The sequence below is a fragment of the Corapipo altera genome, unplaced genomic scaffold, assembly GCF_003945725.1.
Source record: "Corapipo altera isolate COAL_440 unplaced genomic scaffold, ASM394572v1 301, whole genome shotgun sequence".
NCBI lineage: Eukaryota > Metazoa > Chordata > Aves > Passeriformes > Pipridae > Corapipo > Corapipo altera.
In genome coordinates this window covers 4,289,002-4,308,906 of record NW_020884926.1, presented here as the reverse complement: position 1 = coordinate 4,308,906, position 19,905 = coordinate 4,289,002, and the positions used below count along the sequence as shown (strand labels likewise).

Genomic DNA, 19,905 nt, shown 5'->3' with positions numbered 1-19,905 from the left:
ATGTCGAAGGAGTTGTGGTGGTCCTTTTCCAGTGCCTGTAGGGAAAGACAGCCTATCTTTCCTGACCTAATGACTCTTAACAGCCTTAGGCCCCACAGCATTGGAATAAGGGGTGTGTGGAGCTACTGAGGCTGCTTTGTGTACTTAATAATCCTGCCAAGCTACCACAGGCTAGGAAAACAAGACCTTGGGGCAGTTCCCAGTGGGATTTTGAGATCCCCAACATGCTGTGAGCATCTCTTTCAAACAAGCAAGGAAGAAAAGCCTTTTCCAGATTCTTCAGACCCTCTTGTTACAGCTGTCTGAGGCCAGGCTCATATATCCAGGGTAATTACAGGGCATCAATCACAGAGGCAAGTAATGGGAAGGTTGGGGATCAGACACGCCTGTCTCGCCTCAGCAAAGCTTTTGGTGCTCAGCTGTTCCCAGCAGGTTTCTCCATCCCTTGCCCATTCAGCACAGAAAGGAACCAGCAGGAAGCAGTCAGGAGGTTGGCCACCCACTGAAAGGCTTAATGAAGAGCTGATGGACCTAGACAGGGGGAGGAGGTGGGAGCCATGTGGGAATCTCCCACCAGGGGAAGAGCCAAATCTGAAAATAAAGACCCGTGTTTGCACCTACCCAGGACAGTCCAAACTTTGGAATCAACAGGATCCAGCACAGGCAAACTCCTGCTCATCTCTAAGACTGATGTATTTGCTTACTCCCCTGCTTGACACCAAACTCCTGTCCATGACAAAAACACTGAGTAAAGGGAGAGCCTATAAGACGGTTTTTTTGACCTTTAATCAGAACTGCAGCAAAAGCAGGGTCCAGAGGAGAAGGGAGTGCAACCTCACAACAATGGGGAGTAACTTCTCCATTTGTGCTGCTAAGGAGGTAGGATACAAGTCCTTTAAAGAGGACCTTTGACTAGGTATACCATCTCTTCCTGGTTGTCCTTTGGCTGTCACCCTCCTGGCCTGCAGCGCTGCTTTTATCACAAGAGCAGTGTTCTCTTTCTCGACTGCACAGGACCAACTCTTTGTTGTGACAGGAGCCACATCCTCGATGTGTCCTGAAATGAGCAGCAGCTGCAGGCAGTCCCCTTCCATTCAGCAGAGTCCTTTGTCCTTGAGCTGGAATGCTGTGAGCTGCTGCCACCTTCCAAAGGCCTGAGAGAGGGAAGTGGGCAAATCAAATACTCTGGTGACCCTTGAAGGGTTGCAGCCACTCTCATAGAACCCATAAACACAGCTTTCCCTCTAGCAATGGCTCTGCCAGCTGCCTCACCACTCAGAGCCCTTTCCCTGCCTCTCCTGTAGCCAATAAATGACATGCAAAGCACAAATAAACGTGAGAGAAAAAAGAACAATGTCCCTCCTGCCCTCTAATTTCAGTACCTGCTCCCATCTCCTTAAAGCAGGACCTAATCCTGCATGGATCTTCGGGAGGCAGGCAGAGGAGCAAACTGGGTATGAGTTCTAAGGCTTTGCCTGCTCACTCAAATTCATGGTGATTTGCCTGCCCCTGGGTGCAAGTCAGCACAGTTCTCCTGCACCAATGTGCAGCCTGTTTCTTCCCTGAGTGGGCTCTCCAGAGGCAGGGGATTAGTGGATTAACATCACTAATAACAGTGGGGAAGGGGGCACACGTCAGGGAAATTGCCTGCTGACACAAAGCTTTGAAAAACACCCAAAGATGAACCCGTGTAAGGCTGGAAGCTATTTCCCTTTGTTATTGGCAAGTCCCATTCCTTGATGTATTCAACTTCTCCCCAAGCAAGTGCTTTGTGCACGGGGAGAGATCCAGGGAACACCAGTTGTCCCTTGGGGGTGCTTTTTGGTCCACTGAGGCCCACAGAATTGAAGCACTGAATTCATAAATGCTTACCTGGGACAGGAGGCTCCTGGCTTCCTCCTCCAAAAAATTCTGTACCACATAGCTTTGCAAATATCTTCGCCTCCACACCCTCCAGGTCTTTTCTATGAGCCGCTGCCGGTCCTGCCAGGAACAGAGACAGTGCACAGATTAATTGGGCTCTGGCAAGCAAATTACCTCCCTTCCCTTGAGTCCCACCTTGCTTCCCAGTTGCCTTCCCAGGTCCCTCTTGAATGACTTTGCATTGGTAACAAACAGAGCTGACTAATAACAAAGCTCTTACTGTCTCCTGCAAATCCTGTGGCTAATTAAGTCCCGATACCCTGGGGAGCTCCAGCACAGCTCCTCAGTGAATATGGACTATATACAGGCATCATCTTGTCCCCTGGGCAGGTCAGAGCACATCTCACACAGCTAAAGCCCAGGAAGTCAGGCAGAGCATGGGCTGAGAAGAAGAGGAAACCAAATGACAGCCCTTGGTAGGTTGGGGTCACCAGTGGGATGTATCAGGAACACAGATGAGGACAAAGACTGTAATACTTGCTGTGAACTTTTTGCATAAGCCACAGACAATCTACACAAATCATCCTGTCTCAGCTTCCCATTTGTAAGACGGGGCAAAGCACAACTAAATCTGTAGATATGGCAGTGTGCCAGGCTGGCATTTCAAAAAGAACGATGGAAAAATGATCCACAGCAGCAGAGCAGGATTTCTGGTGCACACTGGTACTTGTTAAACCCCCAAGTCTCATTTCCCAGGCTGCAAGCAGAGCAGGCTTGCCCAGGAACACCCACCCCTGCCACCCTGGTGGCAGCAGACACTCACCAACACCTGAGCCAGTATCACCACCCTGCTGGCTTCCTTCCACTGGTGCCACCCCCTTGCCAGACAGAGCAGTCTCCTTTCACGCTGGTGCCGGCAAAGGACCACTGTGCGATGCCACCACCTCAGGTATTTCCTCCTGCAGGCAAGGGAGAAAAATAAGCTTTACCAGCCTAACAGCCCCACAAGGGAGCCCTTCCCCAATGGCAGCAGCAAGAGGAAGCCCAGAGTCCCCCACTCCACTTACCCGAGACGCTCCTCATCCCACTCCTCCAAGTCCACCTCGGCTTTGTTCTCCTCGATCCTTGCATGGGCATGAGAGGGTCCCACCACATCAGGTCTCTCCACCAGGTGAGGGAGCCGCAGCCTTTCAGCCCTGTGCTGGTTTCTGTAGATCACCAGCCAGCGCTGAATGGCACTGGGAAAAAGTCCAGCTGGTGCTGAACCCTCTTCTCTGCCTCTTCTGCTTTCTAGGAAAGGAAAGAGGAGTCACTCAGGAGCTAACCTTGGAGCTAGATAGGGAGAGAGCAGAGCTGCCATGAGTCCTTAGTCCTTTGGCTCAATATGGAAGCAACCCACAGAGTTTGACTACCATGAGGTTCTACTCCACAGAGAAACCCCAGTCAATTTGGCTGGCACTATTTCCCTTCCCTCCTCACACACTCCCCACATGGCCCCACGACAGGAAGAGAGGAGGGAGCATTTTCTTACTCAGGGGCCAGGACAGAGCCATCTTCCTGCTTTTCCTAGCCCCTATGAGGGTACTGCGCTGCCGTAAGCACTGGGAAAAGGCAGCTGCTTTGGTCCAGTAGTTGCAGGCCTGCAAACAGAAATAACACAGCTGCAGCCAAGAGTAAACACAATGCACACAGACAGCACTCACACAAACCAGCCTTAGAGACACATTTATGCCACAGCCCTGCAGGTACTTTAATGTGCTAGACCCCAGGCTGGAAACTGCACAGATGAGCTCCCAGCAGGACTGACTCAGCCCTTCCAAATCAATCGACCTCTTTGTGGTTTGCGAGCTGTGAGCCCTTTGAAAAAAGCTGCAACTCTGACAGCTCACTCTGCTCTGCAGGGACAGTGATTATCCCATCTCATCTTTTGAGCAGAGGGAAAGGAGTGCTCTCATCTCTCTGGTCAAAATGTCCCCTTTCCTTATTGCTGTGCTCCAGATGGTTCCTGCAAGTGCCAGATTATGGTGATGAAGTTGCATGCACAGTCTGCGAAGAATTTCAAAGCGGGGACTAAGCAGTCACCACAAATCAAATTTTCATACAAGCCTTGTCACTGAATTCTCAGTGCCTCGTGACTCACTGAGCCTTCACGAGGGAACAGGCAGTTAAGAATAACTGTCTCACAGGGATCTTCATCTTCTCTTACCTGTTTGACAGTGGCCACAGATCCCAGGCGCAGGGCTTGCTGTCCTCGTGCAGCCACTCGCCAGCGGTGACAGGCTTTACCTGGAGAGGGGGCCTGCCACTTGTGGTTTCTCTCTCCTGGTACTCTCTGTTTAGCTCTCAAGAGTTTGCTCCTCCACTCAGTAAAGCTCACAAGTAAGAGACGGTGCTCTCTGACCCTTTTAAACTCAGAGAGGGCTTCGTGCTGCCTCAGACTACACGCAGTGACCTGGGCCCAGGTGATGAGGCACCTGAAAAACAGTGCAAGCATAGAGAAGTGGTAGATGCCTGAAGTCACATTTCCATTTGAGACCAAATCCCACCTTCTCACCCAGCCTGCAGCGTCCCACATAAATGGTCAAAGCAAGCCAAAGAGCATTCAACATGAAAAAAGGCTGTTTCTATTATTCCTTATGCAATCAACATTTATGGATCTTTCTCCACACTACTTATTTCTCCAGTGCCTTGTCTTTGGGAGGTTCAAGTTCAGACTCCTCAACTATAGTGTCTTTCTGCTTAAAACTTGCCCTTATTTTACTTTGGGTTCCCAACAGTGTTACCTCTCAGCTACTCAAAGCCCAGGAAGATGTCTGCTTCCCTTTGGCCATTTTAGCATTTCCTCCTCTTCAAAGGCCTCTGCAAAGTGAATCCAATATTACACTACACTCTTCCTTTGTCTACAAAATAAACACTTTTCCTAGGCTGCCCTGCCACTACACACAGTGGATCCCTCCAAAGAAAAAAAAAGGAATTAAATTAGTCAGTCTTCAATCTTTTTCTGTGCCAGCAGCTGACCTTAAGGGTGATGTTTGATGAAGGTTTTTTCTTTATGGGATGAGAACAAAACTGCTAAAATCTCCTTCAGCATGGAACCCAGCAGATTCCTGAAGTCTGTTTGCTGAATTTAAGACAGCAGCTTGCTGTCAAGACTCAGATTTTATTTTTTTTCTTGGCTGCCACAAACTCAGGGCCTGTGTACGTGGGATGTACAACTCGAATCTTTATGGAGACAATTTTATTCCAAAAAAATCAATGTCTATGGGAGTTACTATTAACAGCACTGCAAATCTGCACCCACAGTAATCTCTCTCTATCTTGCAGGCTGATGCACAGGAGGCCACCCTAGAATCCAATCTGCTTTTAACTCCTGGCTTATCCTTTTGGTTCCTTGTTCCACTTGGACTTTCATTATGCAAATCACCCCACTGCAGTATAGGGCAGAGGTGTAAATATCCTCTGCCTGGCAGGCTTCCTGGGAGATCAAGAGAATCTATTGCAGGTTATCCTAGCATGAAAAATGCCCCCCTCAGAAGAGACAGGGCTCAGCCTGTACCATATCCAGGTGAGAAATTAGAAATGCTGCCTCATCAAAGCAGACTCGGAAGGAAGATTAATGGTGGTGACACACTCAACAGGAAGGAGCAACATTAAGGACTTCTCCCAAACACAACTCCCACCAGGGAGCCACCACAGAGATGGATTTGCAGAGGAAAATGCAGTTGGGTGGGGTGAGTGTAGCATCACAGCCACCAAAGTTTCACTGGGTTTTTAGTTGCTCTTTCCTCTGCAGATCTTTGTCTCCTCTCACCCTGACCCTGCAATTCAAAAGGAAACCTGCCAGGGCCAAACCTGCACTTCTCATGCCTTAAATGAACCCTTAGCATAAATAATCTTATTGTTCTTATCCTCCTGAGTTATTTCAAAGAGAAACACCTGAACAATTCCTGGTTCACTGAAGCTGGCTTCAGCCAGGCACCAGCCTCACACAACATAAACCACAAACAAAACTGTTTTCAATGAGAAAGCCACTGAACACAGCTAAGAGAGAAAAGAAATTAAATTCTTATGTTTTCAGGATTTGCAACATAACATAAGATTGCAAACCATACTACAGCTTCACCTATATTGTAACTAACACCAAGATGAATTGAATATCATGGTTCTTCATAGGCTTTACTGGATATTGCTTTGCTGCAGGAATAGATTGAATTCAATTTTTCACATTAAATTAAAATCAACACCCTGTGTCCAGAATCCTAAAAGACTCAAGTCTGTAAACATCAGATGTCTGTAAACCTCTGCCCTCTATTCCTTTCAGCAAATACTGACTAATTCCTGTGAAAACAAGGCTTTCAATTTTTTAAACTGCACAAATTTGTTTGCATTTCCCTTGATTAGGGTACAAATACAACACTGCATAACTATGACTGAACACAAGTTCTGGAAAGAAGTTTTGAATGAGAAGAACGAGATGGGGAGTGTGAGGCTATGGATAAGAGACTCTTGAACATAAAAGCATCCCCAGGGAAGTGCTCCTACAGAAGCTCCATTTACACACAAGTTATCTGCACTTTCAAACCCAAGCTCTGCTCTGAACACAATGGATTCTCTGCTACATAAACTGCTCTTCACTCAAAGCTTCCCTCAGAAATGCTCTGAGGTCAGGAAACAAACCTGTGCAGGAGAAGACGTTCCCAGAATAAAGCAGCATATTTCTGCTTCATTGTTTGGTAATACCACGTCTGCAGGACCAGCCTCTTCTTCTCCTGGCAGCTGTGCTGAGCCCACTGCTGCTGCAGCTCCCTCAGAGCACGATTCCCTGGGAGAGAACACACCACCTTGCTGAGCTCAATCCAATGATTTTTCCATCACAGAGTCCAGACAAGAGCAAAGAACACATCTGCTGCAAACACCAAATGGGACCAGACTTGCTAAGATTTCCTGTCCTCTCTTTAGCAGCTAAAGAGACTTTTCAATTCAGCTTGTAGTTTTCTGTCTGCAAGGCACTCAGACCTTCTTTTTAGTTTTCCCTGCAAGGGATCACAGATCACTTCCACTCTTATCTGCAAGGCAGTTTTCCATCAAAAATTGGGAGTGTTCCTTCGCCACCACAGTGCAAGTAGCACTTAGAGCACGTGGAATCCCTTGAGGGACACGATCAGGACTGTCAAGCCACCCCAAAAGACACACCCTGTTCCTGCTGAAGTACAACCTGACTCTTGGGTCTGAGGAGGCATGTTCACACTTGAATGCTGCACTGAACTCCACTTAACTGCCCAGCTGCTGAAATGCACTGTTTGAGGACTCCTTTGGTAGTGGAGGTAGAGGTGCCAAAGGAGCATCTGCCCTACCAAAAAACTACAAAACAGCAGGGCCCTTGTCCTGCTGATAGCCAGAAAAATGCAGTGACACAGGCACTTACTGACCCCTGGACTAGTATGCACCTTTCCAGAGGAGCAGTGCGCAGAATTACAGCCAAGAGTGGGGCTTTCTCCATCCCAGCCATTCCCACAGCATCCCTCTCCTAAAGACAGGAGTGCTGCTGTGGGGTGGGGTCACTCACTTTGCCAGCAGGAATGCCAACGCTTCAGAGCATCAGCAGTGATCTGGTGCACGTGACACATGAATCTCCGGTCAACTTCCACTTTCTGGGCCATTCTCTTTTTCCACAGGCTGAAAGCCATCTGGCAGCAATGATCTCCATGTTTTAGGGCTGCTGCTGCTTTTCTGTTCTTATTTTCCACGACCCAGTGGTGCCAGCTGAGAAAGGCTCTGAGAAAGACAAAGGTCACTGCACCGACCGTAGGAACAACTCACACAGATTCCCACCCTTGTAACTGAAACTTTAACAACAAACATACACGAGGGAGTTTTAGAAACACATCTGATCTGTTAACATCCTTTTCCCATTAAATATCAGGGGAAATAATGGACAGGGCAAGTTGTTGGGAGTAAGGTGTTCTGTCCTGGTGGTGCCAAGCCTGTTGTGCTCTTCAACTCTGGAATCAGTAGAGAGCAAGGCCAGTTTAGTGGATTAGGAAGTTACCAGGACTTGTAATCAGCAGTGCTGGGCTTGCTCTGATTTGTAGGGCATCCCATCCAATCACAAATCATTGTGTTCAGATATAATAATTTTGAAGTGGGTAAAACCAGAAAATAATGGGCTGCAAAACTCCCACTGAAGACAGAAAAACACAGCTGGACAAAGAATTTTTTTTCTTACTTTTAAAGCAAGTGTAAAGCTTTCAAAACAGAGAGCTTTAGGAAACTTCTGGAAAGCACAATCCCTACCGAGACAGCTGAACGTGCCTGAAGTACTGCTGGACCTTTACAAGCTGTTGAGTCCGAGCTGACCAAACAATGAAGTACCTCTGCAGGCAGCATTTCTCTGCCTGCTGCCAGCAACTCTCCACCTCCTTGTCAGAACTGTAGTCCTGTAAACCAGAAAGGCAAAAAAGATCTTGAATTGCTGTTATACCACAGTTATTCCGTGCAGCTCAGCCCTTCCTCTTGCTGCTGTGACTTCTATGACTGCAAGAGTTACCCTGAGGAAAGCTTCAATCTCCCAAACCTTCTGTCTGAGAGAAAAGAACAAAGACAAAACAGCAGTGAGACCTGATATGCTGATATTGAAACCCAAAGGCTCTTTGCTAAATTGGGTTATGCAGAAAACACTTGTACATTTACATTTTATGCACCACTTTCTGGCCTCACCTCTTCCCATGCAGAGTAACTGGTGAGAAGCTGGTTATTATCTGGACTCTGCAGCACCAAAGTCTGGAACTCATCTCCCACAAACCAATTTCTTCTGCAAGACAAAAGTGTTGGGGGAAAAGAGAAAGAAACAAAAGGATAAAGTATCTGGGAAAATGGTGTGAGGTGATGTGAGGGGATATCCAGCAGGAGAGAATTCAGCCAGACCAAACAAGGGGCCACTGCCACCAGTATCCCAAAGAACCAGTCTCCAACTCACCCAGATCCAGTGCTCTGTGGAGGAAAGGAGGTCTGCAAGCACAGCTCCCCACCCAGCTCAGCTGGCAGCTCTGTGCACTGGTGGAGTTGCAGGAAAGAACTGTGACATGGCAGGTGTGTGACATCCTCAGAGATCAGAAGGGAGAAGCCGTACTGGCTGCTGTCACTGAGACTGCACTCCTGTGGGTGTGAAGGGAGGACCACTTGAGGTGAGTGTCCTCGTGGGGAAGCACTCAGGCAACAGTTCTGACCAGGCCATTTACTCCTCCTTCTAACAAGGATTCAGGGAAATCCAGAATGCATCCAAAGGAACTGCAGGCTAGCAAGTACAGCTCTGGAGTGCACACATGTCATGATGGGAAAGTTACTTCTGTACTGAATGCAGAAATACAGATATTTCTCTACTGAGGAAAGAGCATATACACTGTCACAGTGAGGAGGCTCTTTATACCTCATCCCTTCCACCTTGCAGCCACAAACAGAAGCAAGTGTGCAAGGGAACCTCACCAGCTCAGCACCTTCCAACATCACTAGATGATGAACCAGAAAAGGGCACAGAGAGCATTGACTTTACACTTTCTGACTCCATTTCAACTCCAGGACCCCACAGATTCAGTGCTCCTCAGCATTAAATTTTAAGCACAGTTTGCTGATGACAACATCATGTTGAAGCAGAAATTTTCACCTGAAAAAGCTCAGCAATTTAATACTTCAGAGCAACCTGGATGTCTCAAGGCCTCCTCACCTTTTCCAATGAGCTTTGAGAGTTCAGAGTAGCTGCAGCACTGCTGTCAAAGCCAGATGATATTGAGAGGTCCTCAGAAAACAGCATGGGAAGAGGTTCCTCATTAACAGCTTTGTGCGAGTGCTCAGAACTTTGTTCAATTGTCTTCAGCGTGAGGTACTTTTGGTGCCACAGTTTCAGAGCTTTTCTGAGTCTACACTGCTCCAAAGTCTGAGAGAAATAACTGAGACAGAAGATATTGAGACAGCAAAGTGACAGAAAAGAGATACCACAGGGGGACACTAGTACAGACATGATGGATGATCAACGGGGTAAAAGGGGTTCTTCAGAAAGGATCAAAAAGTCAAGGGGACACTGCTAATGAGGGCAGGGCTCCAGGAACTGGCTCTTCTGCACTCACTCAGCTTTGTGATGCTCGCACAGCCTTGCTTTCCACAGCAGATACACCCTCTGCAGCTTCAGCTTTTGGCAGAAGTCATCAAAAGAGCAGTCTGTTTTCTCCAGAAACTGCCTCTCCACAGTCCACAATGGCTGATCTTCAGGCCTCTTTGTCACTCTCTTGTCAGCTTCTGAGCTTATAACTGCTCCTTAACCAGATACATAAAGGAACAAGAATCATTTGTCAGATGGCATTCCCAACTTAGACCAGCCCAGCCCCCAGACTGCTTCTTCTCAGCGAGGTTTAAGACTTCCTGCTAGGTTTATGATGCAGATCAACAAATCTCCCTGTGGCTTCACTGACACATCCAGAACTAGTGCTCTGCCCACTCTGGTTTGTTCATACCCTGTATCATCTGAGCCCCTCTGTTATCAGGCTGTTTTCACTGTACAAGAAGAGGAAGAAGGTGCCTAAACACCTCCAAGTCTTAGATTCTGCACAGACCCCAAGCTGCTCACCATGATGCTGCCGCCATTGTAGGAGGAAGAGGTTCACCACTGCCTGCTTATCACCTTCTCTGACCTGCAGCATCTCAACCCACAGGTGGAAGTGCTTCCTCAGTGATACTGCTCTGAGACGGGCCAGGTTGCACCTGTTAAGTGCCTTCTGCTCAGCAGCCTCCTTCCATGCACTGAAGCACCTGAGAATACCAAAGGCAAATAAAAACACATTAAAAAAAAATGTGTACAAGCTTGTGTCTCTTTCTGAGAGTGGGTTTAGTTCAGGAAAGACAGACAGAAGCTGTCATCTCCTGAGCTTCTATTTGTTTATTTCAGCAAAAAGCCACAGTCATGCTCAAAGCACAGCAGCACACTGGCTGCTCTCAGGTTTGGTCTCTCAGAACATCAAAGCTCAGGACCAAAAAGCTTTGGCAGTGCACAGGAGGCAAGTTGTAACATCTCTGGCCACAGTAGTTCCTTTTCATGTTTCTATCCCTACTTTCATCCTTATTAACTTCTAAAACAAAAGGATATGTGGCTTTAAGATGGAACAACACATCTGGGTTGGCTCTGTTATTCCTTGGATCTTCACAGTGAACAGGCTTCTCACATGAAAAATAGACCCCCCTCAACTCACCGGGAGGTTGAGGCTCTTTGGATTTGAGTTGTCAGTGCTAAAATCTGTTTCATTTCCAAGCATCGGGAACGCCACATCCAGAGAAGGTTCCGTAGCTTCTTCCTTTCCAGCAGGGCACGGGCTTCCGAAAGCCTGGTTTCCTCTTTGCTCAGCACCTCCTTCTGCAGGCGCCACAGTCTGAAAGCTGCTGCGTCGCAGGGCAGGAAGAGATCACAGCAAGGAAAGTAACTTAGAAGAACTTCCAACAATTCAGTGTCACACAGCAAACATTCCCTGGCTGAACTCCAGCTGCCTGGGAAAGGGAACTTAAGGGAGGCAGCTCACGCTGCTGGAGCAAGAGCACCTGCTGCAGCTGAATTCATACAAGGAGACAAGGCAAAAGGTGTATGACACGGTGAGAGGCCACGCTCCACCACCACAGACACTGGCCCAGCTGTTTGCAGAATCAGGTTCTGAGAGAGTCAGGTCAAAGCAACAATTACATACAAACCAAAAAACATGGTGAAACAGTGATTATCTCCAAGCTGTTCCAAGGCCATGGAGTGTGTACTTACCAGCCAGGCGTCTCATGTCTCTGATGGCTTCAGCTCTCCAGCAGAACTCATTTCTCTTACTATGACGAAGCTGTGTCCACAGCTCTCCCTCCACCCTGAAAGAGGCACAAACATGCTTTAACATCCAGCTGCCCAAAAAGGCACTCACAGAACAGAATCCAGAGCTTTCTTGTCTGGACTTCTCTTTTTGGACTTTTCTTTTTTCTGGGCTTGTTATTCTTCCTTCAGAATCAGAAGGCTCAACAAAAGGTTTTTCTTTTGACCCCCATACTGTCAAACTACCGCAAGAGACTTCAGTATTGCCTCACTCCACACACAGCAGAGACACTACTACTGCTAGAGTACTGTGGTATTGCCTCATCCCAATCTTGTTTACACCTGTATCACATATGCAGGTGACAGCAGAAGCCAAGAACTAGTACAGGAGTATTTCTGTCAGACACTCAAACACCAGTACACAGAAGCTCTGAAATAAGATTGTTTAGTTCTTAAAACTGAGTTACGAATTCTTGCAGTTTATCTACAGTTTATCTACATCCAAGGACATGGAAACAAGTTTGCCATCATCTGAGAAAAAAATTTCCCTGTGTTTTGTAAAGCTCGCCTTGTCCAAGATAACAGAAAGAGAATGCTCTTGGCTTACCTACGAGCCTGCTCTGCTTCCTTTGAGTATCCTGTTGTAAGCTGATGCTGAGCTGAGGTTGTCATAGTTGCTAATCTTCCTACTCCAAAACCCCCTGCTGATGAACTTTGGGTATAAGAATATGGCTCAGGCTGCAGAGCTTCCTTCTTGCTCCGTTTTGCCACAGCTTCCTTCCACTGAAGAAGAAACCATGTGATTAGAACAAACTGCAGAGTACTGGGATCAGCGTCCCCATCGCTGAACTTCACACAGGGTACCCCTTCCTCTCTGACTTTCTGCCCTCTCTGACTGCACAACAGAAAGCTCATGGCACCATCCCACTGTCCCTAGCCCATCCTCACCCTGTGGAAGCTGGCAGCCAGCAGTGTGTTAGCATGTCTCCTCCGGGCCACCTCCAGCTGTGTCCTCCTCCAGTGCACAGCCCACTGCAGAGCACCAAGGCCCTTCCGAAGCAGCTGCTCACTGTAGAGCTGCCTGGCTGCAGCCCTTTTCCAAAGGACGTGTCTCCTCCAGGCCTGGAAACACCTTCTGAGGATTTCTCTGTCACACAAGTGCTGGAAACTTAAAAAGAAAAAAACAAAAGTGAGCTCCAGCTAACAGAAAGGAAAGTTAACCAGCCAGGAGGTGGCAATCAGAGTTCAGCCATCAGGCTGTAAAGAAATTGTTTCAAACCATTCTCTCTAAAGAGTGAAAAACCTGCAGTCTCTCTTCAAATTAAGGAACCTAAACTGGTAGCAACCTCACACACAGGTCACAAATTTGAATCTGATCTCATGACCTTCCCTATCTATGCAGTGAGCACGCTGGAATTTGCTGCACTGAAGAACAGCACTGATGGGTACCAATGCTTTCTGTTGCTAGCAACAACCAAGGCTAAATTTAGAAGACAGAATTTAAAAGATACATAAATTATTTTTTTAGATCATACTCAATTCTAGACACAAAAGAAAGGGATGCAGGCCCTCAGCTAAACACAGCAGAATAATGTAGGTTAAGTCGTAAAACCAAATGCTCCTCAGGCCTTTGCAGCAGTTCTCCTCTGTTAACTACCAGCACATTCACACATGAACACAGGTTTTTTACCTTTGTTCATTCACCTTCAATGACCAGAAGCTGTTCTCAGAGACCTGCAAACAGACAAAAGACAGTAACACACAATTATTCCCACTACTCCACTCTGTTGAAGAGTTTGTCTTTGTGGCACAAGTCATTCTGGATGGAGACCAGAGCAGTGCTGCCTCAGAGTCAGGTGTTATGTCAGATGCCTTGGACACTGCCCCACCATTGCTCTGGGAATACTCTTACATATTCAGATGTGGAAGAGCACAGCAGAACTGAAATCTCAGGGCCCTGCAACCACGCACAGAGTAAAAACCAGTTTAATGCTTTCCCTCAGCATGCGGATCCGGAGAACATAAACGGGTGTTTACATTTCCAAGAAAAACCAAGTTAAAAAGCTGGTCTTTAGGAAGAAGGAAATGAGATGGAAAGATGCATCTGTTGGGATGGAGCAGGACCGTAGGAGAGAAGATTCTGGCCATTCAGTACCAGGAAAAAACTACAGGACAAGCATCCCCATCACTTGTACCTCAGCTCTGCACCTCTAGCAAGTGGCAGAAACAAGCACAAGCAGTACCTGTGACCAGGGATGCTTCGCAGTGAGCACACCCTCACCTCTCTGGACACAGTTCCCTGTGTCTGGCTCCCTTCTTCACAGCACCGTGGTTCTTTGGCATTCCTCTCCACAGAATGGTCTCCAGACTGGTTGAGACTGGCATCATCTTCCAAATTCCTCCAGCTGCCTTGGTAGGAGTATTTGTTTGTTTCTTCTCTGCTCACATTCGTACAATCTACATGAGAATATTCACCAAAGCCTTCTTCACCCTGAGTACCCAAAGGGCTGGACTGGCTGCTGCCCACCACAGCCATCCTTCTGGCTGCTCCTGATCTGGGGTCACACACATCTTCTGACTCTTTGATGCACTTAACACTAGGTTCAGAGCTGTTGACTTCTACAGATTTAACACTAAGCTGCTGGCCTGGGCTAAACTCTTTATCTCCAGGAGGAGAATCGACCCTCACACACACTTCCCCTGGAGTTCCATACATGGCTACACCAACGTTCATCTGAGCCCCCCTGAAATCTGTCTCCAGTGACACCTGCAGACCCTCTGGATACAGACTGGCTGGAAGGTCTTTCTTCCAAGATTCAGCACACAGAGATGCCCCATTAGATGTCTCTTCTCCTTTAAGAACCTCTTTTGGGGAATGACTTTTTGTGTGAACATAAAGACTAGCAGTTTCCAGAGTTGGCTTCGCCGGGGGCTGCACTCTGAAATAGGGGGACCAACTGTAGGAGGATTCTGCTTCTGTATCCACTAGCCTGCCAGAGCCCACTCCAAAAGCAAGGGCTTGTGGTTGGATGACACCTGAAATTTTTATTCTCCATGTGTTTGAGTCCATGTATCCATATCTGTGAGAGACAGAGAGAGGTTCTGCATGACTGAATTCCCTTGCCACTGCACTAAGGCTCCAGTCTTTAGCAAAGGGGACACCCCACTTCAATCTTGCCTGGGCTGCACTGGTCCTTGCTGCAGCTAGATGTTCTCCCATGGTCAGGATACCGGGAGCTGCATCATCAGCAGCTAAGTGCAAACGGCCACTGACTGGAGAAGACCTGGGCTCCAGAGGGAGGGAGCCCCGTATCCCCATCGAAGCACTTTGTTGCTTAAGCCTCTGGATTGAACAGTACAAGCTAGCAGAAATCTGTGAGGATTGCAAAAGAGACTGAAAGGAGTCCAAACCAGATGGATCGAGATCCCCCAAGGTCAGGGCTGAACTACCACAAGCGTTCACACTTTCACTTGAGCTCCTTGAAGAGGGACACACCCCTACCTCAGGCCTAAGAGAGAAATCTGCAGTGTGAGATGACAAATGTGCATTGACCAGGGAAGGGTTCACAGGATCCATACAAGAAGCAGCCAGGAGGCTGATGCTGTTGGGTTTTCCACTGGATAGTCACTATTCTTGTTCCTATTTTGTAAATACTGATGACAAGGAGTGTGTGTGGAGCAGGGACCAGCTGCCTTTGCTTCCTGAGGGTGTTGTTGAGGAAAGCCAATACTCTCGCTCCTTCTCCCTTCTAAACCACAAGCCTCAAGGTGCAAGGGAGATTCTCAGCAGGGAGCACTGACAAACCAAGATGGGGACTCTGTGAGCCACACACTTGTTGTGCTGCAGCCTAGAGCAGAGAATATTCTGCTGCAGGAAGCAGAAACCGGAGAACTGAGTGGCAGTGTCCTGGAACAGCTGAGAAGGGCAGGAGAGATTAGTCTGTCTCAGACTGGGATGTCTCTTCCCAGGTGAGAGGTGTGGAACACAACCAGCCTTGTGCTGCTGTCTGCCTGGGCTTACGCTGAACGCTGCAGCCTCAAGCCAGGGATGAGAAATGTCTACTCGACTTCTAGTGCCCAAATACAGATCAAAATTCAGGTTCTTCTGAATGTTTCTTTGCTCTGAAGAAAAAGAAGAAGAAACATAAACAAAGGAGCATGTGTATTTCCCGTCACATCTTGCCTAGTTTGCCAAAGGCTTTCGGTACTTTCCTTATGAATTCCTCATCTCTAATCCACCAGCCTCAGTCCTCAAAGTGTTACAGACACTACTCTCTTCCTTTTCTCAGCAGACAATCATGTCTGGCAGAGCAGGGATGACTGAAAGGGACAGATTCAGCTCTGACAAAAAACCTGGAAAACAAAGACTTCCAGCATTATGCACCTGCAGCCTCAAAAAGAACTTGTTGCTAGCAAGGCAGAATTATCCTGCTGCCATGACAAAAAGCAGCTTTTCCTGAATGCTTTACATCTCACCAGATCTACGTGACACCAGTCAAGAACAGGTCTGAAAGAAAATGTTTTCACAGAAGTCAGAGCAACGTGGTTCAATGGAGCACAATGCTTACCCCTCTTCATTGATTGGAAATTCAGCTCCAATCTCCTCCACACTTGTATTTCCTCCAGGGCTGACAGGAGAGGTAGGGCCTCAACTTAAGGTTCTCTTTCACTGCTTAGCAAGTGAAAATTTGTCCAAGTCTCATGCTACAGCCCTGCAAAGGTTCAAGCCTCTACAGACTAAAGTCTTCTTGTCCACACTAAAGGATGAAACCACGTTTACACATCCAGAGAACCAACACTGTCCCCTAACCTGGAACAGTTATAGCACAGCTGGGAGACCTAATTTGCAGTCTAGCCACTAAGTCTAATGGTTATACATATAACACTCATGCTGAGAACAGATTCCCAAGTTGCTGCTAACAGGTAAGTGCAATTTGAGGGGACTGTACTTTCATTCCCTCAAATTCTAAAAGCAAGTTGTCAATCACTGTCTTTCTAACTACCGTTCTTCTCCACCTCTCTTTTGAAAAGTGAAAATGGTATTGTATAAAGACACACACACCTCTATCAAGTTAAAACCCCTAGTCAATCTGAAAAGAGACAGCACAGCCTATGAAATCAATGCCCATTGTCTTTTTCAAGCACACTCTAATCCCAGAAAGCCTCCTGTCAAATTGCACTCTGTTTCCAAACTGTGTTTTTCTCATTCTCGTCTAAGGAAGCATTTGAGCCTCAGTTATCCCTGTTTGTAACAGCCCACTTGTCCCTCTCACATGCAAACTCCTTCAGTAATCACCACAAACTGGGGAACAAACTCAGCTCCTAAAGCAGCAGGAGACAGGCAGGCAGGGTTGCAATTATCCCTGGGAACTGCTGTTACTGCCTTTCATACATCACCGAGGGTGCCATGAACGGAAAGATCCCATTATTTTCTCCAGCTAAGTTGAAGTTGGCAACTACAGAGTGAACAGACAAAGCACAGCTGCCTTCCCTAGGGTGCCCATCACTGCATGAAGTATAACCACAAAATGCAGTGGACTGGTGTTCCACGGAAGCACTCCGTGCATCCCAGGAATATTCAGCCAACAAGCAATGTATCACAAAAGGGTGTTACAAAGGATTTAAATTGTGAAAGGACTGAAACCACCATGTTTAACGGTGCTGTTTTAGTCTGTGAACACCCACCCCTGGACTCCTTTATGCTCAAGAACCTGGACATAATCTATTTTCTTGACAACTCATTTGGTTTTCTTGGCTCTCCATTTCAGTTCTGTCAGGTACCAGGTTCTCAACACATTGCTATGGTTATTTTAGGGCATGTCCTTCACCTCACTCATTTCAGTCTCATAGAGATTTGGAAGAAATAGCATCCTTTAAAAATCATGTTTGTCTGCCTTCCCAAAATTGCCACTCAGGACTTTAACATAACCACTTCTAAGCAGTACTTAATCTTACTCAAAAGACAACAAGATGTTATGAAGTGCTTTTTTAAAACTTCTCCAATGGCCAAAAGGGATACTTAAGGCAAACTACACATTTTCTGAAGTGCAAAATCCATGACCAATGGATTTCATATCAGTTTTTATGTTTCCAACGAAAACATTTAACGCATGCTCACTATATAAACACTTCGCAGAAACACACTAATGCTTTAAAACCTGAAACAAATCCAATTAAGCAAATAAAAGATGATCAAGTTCTTTCTGTTGTTATAAGCAAAAGGAAGTAAATAGCACAGATCACGAAAAGGAAATCAAGCTCTTTGAAGTGAATGCCATTTCAGCAGTATAACAATGCCAGACCCATAATAAACACATAAGCGCTGCCATAATGCTCATTTTCCCACCCCTGCAGACCAAGGCCGATCCATTCCACATTCCAAGTTGGGACCGGTGATTAGAACGAGACCACACTTCACGTGCCTTGGAAACAAGGCTCTTCCCCACCGCTCAGCCTTACAAACCAAACCACGGCTGTCGCTGCGAGATTTCTCCCACCAGGCACAACAAACACGAGCGGTGCCCCCTCACCAGCTGTGCCTCCATCCAAGCACCAGCGCTGTCCCGGGATGCGGTGGTGGGAGCGGGAAGCCCATCCCCAAGCCCCCCTCAGCACCCCCGATGGCTCCGCGCTCCTCGTGGGCACTTTACTCACTCTGAGAGTCGCCAGGACCTGGGGGACCGGCCAGGCACCTCCGTGTCATCAGCACCTCCTGCGCAGGGACGACCCGCCTCGTCCCCCTCAGCGCCCGGACCCCGCGCCCGCTCCAGCTGGGGCTCTCTAAGCAGCTTATCCCGGCGATTAGCAACGCTGCCGGTCACCGGGGCTGCAGATGGCCGCGGGAAAGCCGCTCTACCCCACGGCTAATTAAAGCCGGGACCCGGCCGGGGTGAGGGCGGCTCAGCCCGGGGTGAGGCTGTACCTGTCCCGGGCAGCGCCTCAGGGCAGGCGCCATCTTCTCCCCCTTCTTCTCCTCCTCATCCCGACCCCGCCACCCCTGAGGGAGTGAGGGAGGAACTTGCCCCGGTGATCCCGAGGAGCTGCGTCAGGGCACAGCAGGACCCGAAGATTTTAAGAAACAAAGCAAAACCACCCGAATGGAGCGTTGCGCCTGTCTGGGTGAATAGACCCCGCTGAGGAACTCTGAGAGCCCCGGGATCAGCGAGGCCATCCTCTGGCACAGCAGCTCCGTGAATCCCCTCACACCCTGCTAAACCAAGTACAAACACTCTCCTCCTCCTCCTCCAAAGCCAGGAGAGGGGCCTGTTTTTATCACCACCTCTTTGCTTTACTCCTCAAAAGAGGTATCCTTGAGGCACTGCAAACCTCGTGTAAGTCCTGCCTTGCTCTGCTCCACTGAGCTCCCAGATGTGCCAAATTCTCCACAGCAAAGCACACAGCAGGTCAGCTAGATGGGCATTTCCAGTGGAGAATGGCTGGGAAGGCCTCACTAAATATAACTCATCGTGCAAACACACAAAAAACACTGCATTTAAAGCAGTGATTTTCTGTTGGTTGTTCATTGGTCTACGGAAGAAAAAGCCCGAGCATTTAAATGTGTTATTCAGGCATCTGTGCTGCCACTATACAGTTCTAAAGAGCTGAAAAAAACCACTAACATAAAGGCTGTGCAACTCCACAAGCCCCAGAAGTTTCTGCCTACCTGTTCTTCCTTCCCCATCTGATCACAAGAACAGACAGATTGCTATTCCTGTACTCTGTGGCATGGCAGCTTGAAAAAAATGAATGCACAACACTCATCCTGTGAGAGTAAACACAAATATCACACTTTTATGGCATTTACCATGTTCTTGGTCCAAGTATCAACGATGAAGGTCCAGGTACACCAGCAGGTCGCTGTAGTGCTTTTGCAGCAGAGTGGAGGAAGCATCTGCTTATGTTTAAAGTGATCAAAGTTGGGAGAAAACTGCTTGGTTTTAAAAATACAAATGGCATGGTTCTGCAGGTTAGAGCAAAGTTAACGGGGCTCTTGGTCACTGAAGAATCAACACAGCAGCAGGTCTTGTCAAGAGAAATGCAGTTGCAGAATAATAGATGCAAACTTTGAAAATGAACCTGCTTCAGAAAAACACAGATCTTCCTAGAACTAGAATTCTGCCAAAGCTGACATACTCTTTTTCTTCTGTAAAAGAATCCTGTTGAAATTGGTTTGTTTATTTGTTTCTGGGATTTTGTTTGTTTTAGAATTTTACCTG

At 47.5% G+C, this 19,905-nt stretch overlaps 1 protein-coding gene across 5 annotated transcripts; it reads right to left on the bottom strand.

Moving 5' to 3' along the window:
• Positions 1–773: 773 nt before the first annotated feature.
• CUNH1orf167 (chromosome unknown C1orf167 homolog) lies at positions 774–19,415 on the bottom strand. 5 transcript variants are annotated; one of them, XM_027658299.1, is made up of 21 exons: positions 18,340–18,618; positions 13,971–16,042; positions 13,380–13,423; positions 12,638–12,857; positions 12,297–12,472; positions 11,654–11,748; positions 11,100–11,286; positions 10,481–10,662; positions 9,984–10,170; positions 9,584–9,806; positions 8,840–9,018; positions 8,581–8,674; positions 8,158–8,300; positions 7,430–7,638; positions 6,541–6,685; positions 4,070–4,337; positions 3,395–3,503; positions 2,931–3,153; positions 2,687–2,822; positions 1,873–1,983; positions 774–1,154 (listed from the first exon to the last, which is right to left on the bottom strand). In XM_027658299.1, exons 2-21 carry the CDS (start codon positions 15,264–15,266, stop codon positions 1,095–1,097), a joined length of 4,287 nt encoding a protein of 1,428 aa, XP_027514100.1. In that variant the 5' UTR covers positions 15,267–16,042; positions 18,340–18,618; the 3' UTR covers positions 774–1,094. The 5 variants fall into 5 exon arrangements, with proteins under 5 accessions (XP_027514100.1, XP_027514102.1, XP_027514103.1 ...); XM_027658301.1 differs by lacking the exons at positions 13,971–16,042; positions 18,340–18,618 and adding an exon at positions 19,353–19,415; XM_027658302.1 differs by lacking the exons at positions 13,971–16,042; positions 18,340–18,618 and adding an exon at positions 18,220–18,249.
• Positions 19,416–19,905: the final 490 nt, after the last annotated feature.

Bases quoted from the DNA above. Each gene is read 5' to 3' on its own strand.
- CUNH1orf167 (XM_027658299.1), bottom strand. From the start codon at position 15,266: ATGGATCCTGTGAACCCTTCCCTGGTCAATGCACATTTGTCATCTCAC. The intron at 10,663-11,099 runs GTGAGTTGAGGG...TGGTATTCTCAG, and splicing joins CAAAGAGCCTCAACCTCCCG to GTGCTTCAGTGCATGGAAGG. The intron at 8,675-8,839 runs GTGAGTTGGAGA...TTTGTCTTGCAG, and splicing joins CCACAGAGCACTGGATCTGG to AAGAAATTGGTTTGTGGGAG.